Here is a 7,198-nt window from a genome sequence, read left to right as displayed (position 1 = left end):
GAAGCGAAATGACCCTTCATTTGAATGCAAATGCTATGTAAAGCCTGAAGCCCCTTGACGTCAGCCCAGCCTTTGGCGGCCCTCCTACGTCCCACTACCAGTCACCTGGAAACCTGGGGGAAGAAAGGGAGATTAGAGTTAGTCCCAGACGCACAGAGGAGCCAGTGGTGCAGCTAGTGCTGACCCATTGATTCTCTCCTGCGTCTCAAATTCGGGTTGGCGCTAAGTTTACAGGGACCTCAGGATGGCTTAGGGGGCAACTTCTTCTATCCAAGTCATCATGTATGGAAGCTGCCTTTTGGAAAAAGAAGCGGGCATGTACCCAGGCACTCTCAGGAGCCCTGGAGGAGGCAGCACAGCCGGGGTGGGTACCTCTGGGGGTAGTGGTAGTCCGCTGCCTGCCTCCAACTTCACTACGGCCCCAGCTTATCCACACTACATGGGGTACCCTCATATGTCTAACATGGATCCTCATGGGCCGTCGCTGGGAGCCTGGAGCTCACCCTATAGTCCGCCCAGGGAAGACTGGAGTACATACCCTGGGCCGTCCAGTACGATGGGCACAGTGCCCATTAACGACATGACCTCGAGCTCTCCGGTTTTCGGCTCACCAGACTACAGCAATCTGGGCCCCACCAGTGGCGCAAGCAACGGTGGTAGCCTGCCAGCCCCGGCCAGCGAGTCACTGGCCTCCATCGACTCGGGCACCGCTGGTGCCAGTTCTCCCAGCAGGAGCCGCCACAGCCCCTACGCGTGGATGCGCAAGACTGTGCAGGTGACCGGTAAGTGATCTATCCCTGCACCGATCCTTTCCTCCCGGCTTTACTCTTGGTCCGCCTGCCTGCCCTCTTACTCTTCACTACCCCCGCCCTCCAGGAGAGTTCTGTTAAGCAGCCCACAGCGTAGCCGGTTGGCAGGATAAGTACTTCCCGCCTTTGCACCTAGGTTCAAAGCCGGCCAAAAGCAGTGCTTGAGACGAAACCTCTCTTCCGGATAGTTGGGGTTTTTGGTTGGTTTGGTTTGGTTTTATTTACCCTTTCTGGATCAGTCAAAGGCGTGAGCACATGGGTTCCTGATGAACCATAAGGATCGGGATCCAACCCTGTCGTTGCCCAGATGGGAAAACAGATGCACATGTGATGGACGGGGCGGGGTGGAGGGGACGAGAGCTGAAGCTGTTACGATGCTGGTCTGTTCTTTCTTCAAATCTTTCCCCACCCTGGTGTGCAGACTTGCCAAAAACTGGTGATGCTCAACTTAGTAGGTGCTTAACTGGCAACCGACGACCCTTGTCGATGAAGCCTTCCAAAGCAAAGCGTCTCCGTTATAGGACTCTCAAGGAAACTGCAGCTTCCTTAGCCCAAATTAGCAATGTCTGAAACCTATCACTTTCCAACGTCCCTTTGCGCCGAGGGAAGCGTTGAGGCAGCGAGGTTACAGCACTGAGCTGTCATTTCATATGACACAACACTCACACCTGCCAAGGTACAACCAGCATTATCCCCCAATAAGTACCTAAAGCCCTCATTGCTATTCCAGCAGGTGTCCACGAACTGCAGAGGCAGAATGCAAGTCTGCGACAGCGACAACACACAAGATAGCATAAAGATGCCAGTTTAAGGTCTAATGTCGCTGCCCAGCAAGCCCTCATGGGCAACCACTGGGAGCGGGGAGTTGTTGGAGAGGTGCATAGAGAAAGTGAAGGATCCTTAGCTTTAACTTTGGACAGGGATGGGGTGACTCTCTTGTTTTCAGCTGTGGTTGTTCTCTTATCACTTTCTTATTATTCTAATACTTGCTTCGTTATTATAAAAAATAGTGACGTTTGACTATCACATTCATCCCCTCTGGAGAAGCAAACATATGTCAATAGCATTTGTCCACAGTAATTATGTTGTTCATAATCCCGTGTTTTCTCTTCTCTCTCTTCCAAAAAGCAAAGGTGTGAGGATAGGAAGGTACCATGCCCCACCTCTAGGAGAATTTTCAGCCAGAAAGAGGAAGCTCCAGTTTCATTATTAGGGTTAAAAGTAACACTTACAAGCTTGCTTAAAGGCCTGTGGTGGTAGACAGCATTAAAAAGAAAACAAGGGTGAGTCATATCACTTTCAAAAATGAGGTTAGGGGAGGGCATCCATCCCTAGAGCTGCTGTTATATCTAATCTTGGGGATAAAATTAACATCCATTCATTAAAACCTAACAATAAGCAAAATACACATTTTTTTAAAAAGACATACTTTGCAACACGTTAAGGGAAGGATGCCACTGGCTTGTTGCTTTTAATAAAAAACGATGAGGAGAAAGAGACATGATAGGAAAATTATGTTGTGATGAATTTTCTGCTGATAAAGGTAAAACACAAGAGTTTAAACCTTTCATCTGATATATATCTCAGAGCTTTCTTTGGATAATTCTGATGCCAAGAGAAGTTGAGAAGGAGCCTCCTTAGTCTGTGTACCTTCATCTGTTAAACCCTCAAACCTGACTTATGCCATCTGCGGGGTTTTCTCTTCTGTGTTGTTTAGAAGGTGAACACTGAGAATGATCTTGCAACTGCTCGGACTTGGTTAACCAACTATTTCATTTGAACTCCTTAGAAGCTATAGGTTTGCTATATTCTCGTAGCTCAGGTTGTTATTTATCAACAATTTTAAAAGATGATGAATATGCATGAGAGCACAGCACAGTACACACATAAGTAATGCTTTGCATAGTCTGGGATTCTAGATTCACTGAGTCTCTTTCATGATATCAGGCCATAAACTCCACAAAAATAAGTGGCATCACCCCATTGGACTCTCTGGACCAAAATGTACCCCTTTACATGATTAGCAAACAGAGCAGGGGTTAAGTGTTTGTAAAATGAATGGCTGAATGAGTCAGATCTCCTGAAGCTTTCTGCTCACCTTGGAGCATTGCAGAACATGTGGTTTAGGGCTGAGAGGAAAGATCTATGGTCAGCAAACTGGAAATAGCCCTTCCCTTGGTTAAGGCAATCCAATGACAGGTTTGTACATTAATGAAGATAATTGAAAGAGACTTTAGTTAAAGTGGGGGGAGCATTCATTACAGCTAGATTCCTAATGAAAGCGAGGAGATTGACATGGAGAATAAATTACTGCCTTCCAGATGATTATAGTTTTTCTTAGTATTCTATTCCAAACACATGTCTTTTCAGAGCTTCTACAAAATCTTATCCAAAAGTTTCTATGAATGTCAACATTTTCATACAGGCTCATATTTTAAACAATGCCCAGTGCATAAGAACAAGTCGGGTTTGTTGGGTTTTTTTTTTTCATTTTCTTTAGTACAGAACTATGAGCCTGTATGAACGTTGGTCAAGCACCATCCTAAGCAGAGCTGGAAAGACACTGCCCTGTTTACAAAAGGGAAGTAAGTTTGATTCTTATAAAAATTCAAAGTTCCATTCAATTAGGACACTTCACAAACTGAGTTGCTTAATAATCCCTGAAGCTTACCATTGTCTTCCTTGGCTTTTCATATTTTGTCGGTGAATTTCTTAAATGAATTTGGATGTGATTTTTAGTTAAAAGCATAAAGGATTGCCATTAGGTAAACAGTCATCATGGTGGTACAGCCTTTCTAAGAAAACTGGCTTTCCATCATGATCCTAACTAATGCTTCATGAGGACTCTTCTGCCTATAGCACTTTGACTACTCAGAGTCTCTCCACTGAGCACAGTTTCAAACACACTTATGGTGATAGTAAGTCATCACATGTGGTGACATTGCCTTATGAAGTGTGAGGGTGCTGTCTCCTGGGCGCTGGGAAGGAGCACTATGAACTATGGAAGTGTTTGTTCCTATCTTTGTAGAAGAAGTAATGAAATTCTTCCTTTAGGGAAATGGAAATAGCTCTTCAAATAAATCTTCGCCTTTTTTCATCCCTAAATCAACTCTCAATATTGGCTGAGAAGGAAATTCTCTGCTCTCAAAATGTCATTGTCTCTGGAAAAAACAGGAATGTAAACAATAAAAAACAAGTACTCTTCATGCTTTCTTTGTGTTCGGCTTTAGTTACGGAGACGTGGCCATTATCCTCTACCAGAAAGTGTCCAAATCCCTGCACTCATATCAGGGGAAGAGGCAATGGGGGTTCTGAGAAGGCAGCCCAAGAGGAGTTGCAGGAAATATCTATTTGTTTCTCTTTGTAAACTGTGCAGGTAGTACACTCCCCTGTCTTCTTGGGGGTTTAGGTCTTATCTATCAGACTGGGGCTACAGACCCCTTTTAAAACTTGTTTAGCTTTGATATGCATCTAGGCCCTTCTCATCGCTCCTTTCTTTGGAGGTTATATTGCCGGAAAGGGTGAGCATTTTCATGGCAAATAAAGAGGCCTGGTCTTGACTTTTATTGTCCTCAGAAGAAACTGCAAGAGGGGAATTTATGACCAATGGGGGTGGGGAAGGACCACAACCTTTCCAGAGTTCTTGAAGTCTGGTTATATTTACTGATTAATTGACTGAACTGAAGACACAGACACACACAAGTTGAATTTTAACCTCTCTGCTTCAAGTTAAAATTTAAACTCAGTCCCTTTTTGATCAGGAAGGGTTTTAGGGAATATCTCCTCAAAATTAGATTTTAATCCTAAAATTTGAGGTTCTGAAAACATTAGAACTCAGGTTTTCCTTTTTCATCCTTCAGCATACATTCTGTCTTTGGAATATGCCAAAGTCAGATCCCTGGTTTCCTATGTTTCTCTATGGATTCAGAAATCCTGCTCAAAGGTTGGGGCCGTGAGGCAAGTTAATTGGCTGGGACCCATCATTTCAAGGGAGGGAATTTTCATTTCATTAAGTAGCACATATTGAGCCATTTAGTTGAATCCTAAGCTAGATCTGTTTCTGCATCCATGCCCCCCCCCTTCCTGGAGATGAAAGGGTGTCTGACATTTGTTTAGGGCTTGTAAATTCCAAGCCAATTGGTTGATGTTCCTGAATGTAAAGAGGGTTCAGGATAGGATCCATGCTATGTAGCTCCTTTGTTAGGCCTGTGCTGCATCTTAACACCTCAATGGAGTTTAGGGACCCACTTTAAAGAAGTCTTTGTCCTACAGGTCGCCCCCCAAAATCTCACATCAAAAACAACCAAAGAAGATCAGAAGAAGTTTCTAAAAGCCACAGAGAAAAAGAGCACGATCCTAGAGGGGGTTAGAGAAACTGAAAAGAAAGGGAAACTTCCTAATCACCTTTGAAAAATTTGAAAGGAGGAATAAAACTCCATTTGAAGGAGAGCATGAGAAATTAGCTCAATGTTGTAACACAAGCCAAATGTTTGGATATCCTTTCAAAGCACGTGCAATGCTCACTTCAGTCTGCTTAAGTCAACATGTCCTCCTTCACCCATTCACTAGCCACTTGGAGATAAAAATGCCTTAAGACTCCTACAGGAAAGCTATTACTTTTTGTAACAAATAATAGGAGCTATTTTGAAACAATTTGCTAAATAGCAATGAATATTTTCTTTTCAAACTATACAAATTCTTTCTAGGTAGCACATGTAACTACTTCAGGATTCCAGAATAGTTTGCCACACTTGGAATTACACTTTCCAACAGGTTTAAACTGGGAATAAATCTAGCATACTGAACTGGGCATCAAAGGTACATGCTTGGGTCTATACTCCTAAGCTGACCAGCACAAATTCACTTACGTATACTGAACCTTGGGTTCCTTATTGATACAATGGGGATAATACATTTTCTGCATAATTCAACAGAGTAGGTAAGGTGCTTAATGGGAAACAGTCATGAAAGAACTGCCTAAAATGTAATTCATGGTGGGTGTTGCCATTGCTATTCATTCAGTTGTTATATGTGGATGGAAATGGAATGAAATTCATGGGTTGAGTGTTTATTTTAAATGTTTTGATATAGCAGTGGGCCAATAGAGTAGCTATAATCTGACTGATCATTTCAGGAGAAACATTAAAAAGATATTTGTTTCATATATATGTGTGTGTGTGTGTGTGTGTGTGTGTGTGTGTGTGTGTTAGAATGATTAGATATAAATATCATGGCCACAGATAATAATGCATTTAATGGAGAAATAGACATGACATATTGGATTTTAAAATACATTGGCTTTAAAATTTAAAGTAAAAAGTGAAAGTAAGAAGAGTAACTGGTTCCTTCAACCCAAATAATCTCCAAAGGAGGAGAATAAGATGAAATGCCATGCTTTCTCCCCCAACAGGGAAAACCAGAACAAAAGAAAAGTATCGTGTGGTTTACACTGATCATCAAAGGCTGGAGCTGGAAAAGGAATTTCACTGCAATAGATACATCACCATCCGGAGGAAGTCAGAGCTGGCAGTTAACCTGGGCCTTTCTGAGAGACAGGTATTATGAAACATATCCCATGTAGTCATTTCAATTGTCTAGGGTTTGGAGGAAATAGCAAAATAGAGGACATATGCTTTCCTCAAGCACCGCTAAACCCACACTCAGCCTATGTTGTTTCATTGGCCTTTGGGTTGATTAACTATCGAACGGGTGGGTATCATGTGGGCCTGGGAATAAGAGATGGAGTGGAGAGATGCAAAGAGATTTTAATTCCAATACAGTTCAACAATCAAGTCAAACCTTGATCTGATCTCTCGAGTAGTACTGAGTGGGAGAAGTGAAAATTTCACAACTCTGGCCACTGTCCGCTCCCTATCAGTCAAACAAACTACAAGAGGAACTGCACACTAGTGCAACTCCATGGATGGAGCTTTTCTGCCATTCAAGATAAGGAACGCAATCTTCTTTGGGCTGTATGATGTTATGATGTCTGCCTTGAATTCAGTTAACTGTGAGTACTCAATGAAGATCAAGTTACAGCAAAGGTCAGCAGTTTCCACTCATTCGGATTTTGTAATTACATGAGCACCTGGTAATTTTCCCCTCAAGTCCAAAAGTGATGCTAGAATCATAGAAGTCTATAGAAAAAGGTAAAGTCCATTAATACACAGCCTTATCTCTTGCCATTTGCATTCCATCCCATGCGTAGGCACATTAACACCACTCTGGTGCTGATTTCCAACAAGAAATAGATGGTATTTCATGACCCTGCTCATTCAGGTCTAGGTGTTGCTAACTTTTTTTTTTTTTTGGTTTTTTGAGACAGGGTTTCTCTGTGGTTTTGGAGCCTGTCCTGGAACTAGCTCTTGTAGACCAGGCTGGTCTCGAAC

The 7,198-nt window shown here is 42.8% G+C and overlaps 1 protein-coding gene across 1 annotated transcript in view; it reads left to right on the top strand.

The window, feature by feature from the left end:
• The first annotated feature begins 280 nt into the window (after positions 1–280).
• Cdx4 (caudal type homeobox 4) overlaps positions 281–7,198 on the top strand; it is a 7,631-nt gene continuing 713 nt past the window's right edge. The window contains exons 1-2 of the mRNA XM_005369725.2: positions 281–782; positions 6,220–6,365. Of these exons, the coding sequence (XP_005369782.1) occupies positions 281–782; positions 6,220–6,365 (648 nt within the window). The remainder of the gene's footprint in view (positions 783–6,219; positions 6,366–7,198) is intronic.

This window comes from Microtus ochrogaster, unplaced genomic scaffold, assembly GCF_000317375.1.
Source record: "Microtus ochrogaster isolate Prairie Vole_2 unplaced genomic scaffold, MicOch1.0 UNK57, whole genome shotgun sequence".
In the NCBI taxonomy this organism is placed as follows: domain Eukaryota; kingdom Metazoa; phylum Chordata; class Mammalia; order Rodentia; family Cricetidae; genus Microtus; species Microtus ochrogaster.
The sequence above is the reverse complement of the archived record's forward strand: the minus strand, read 5'-3'. Positions and strand labels throughout refer to the sequence as shown.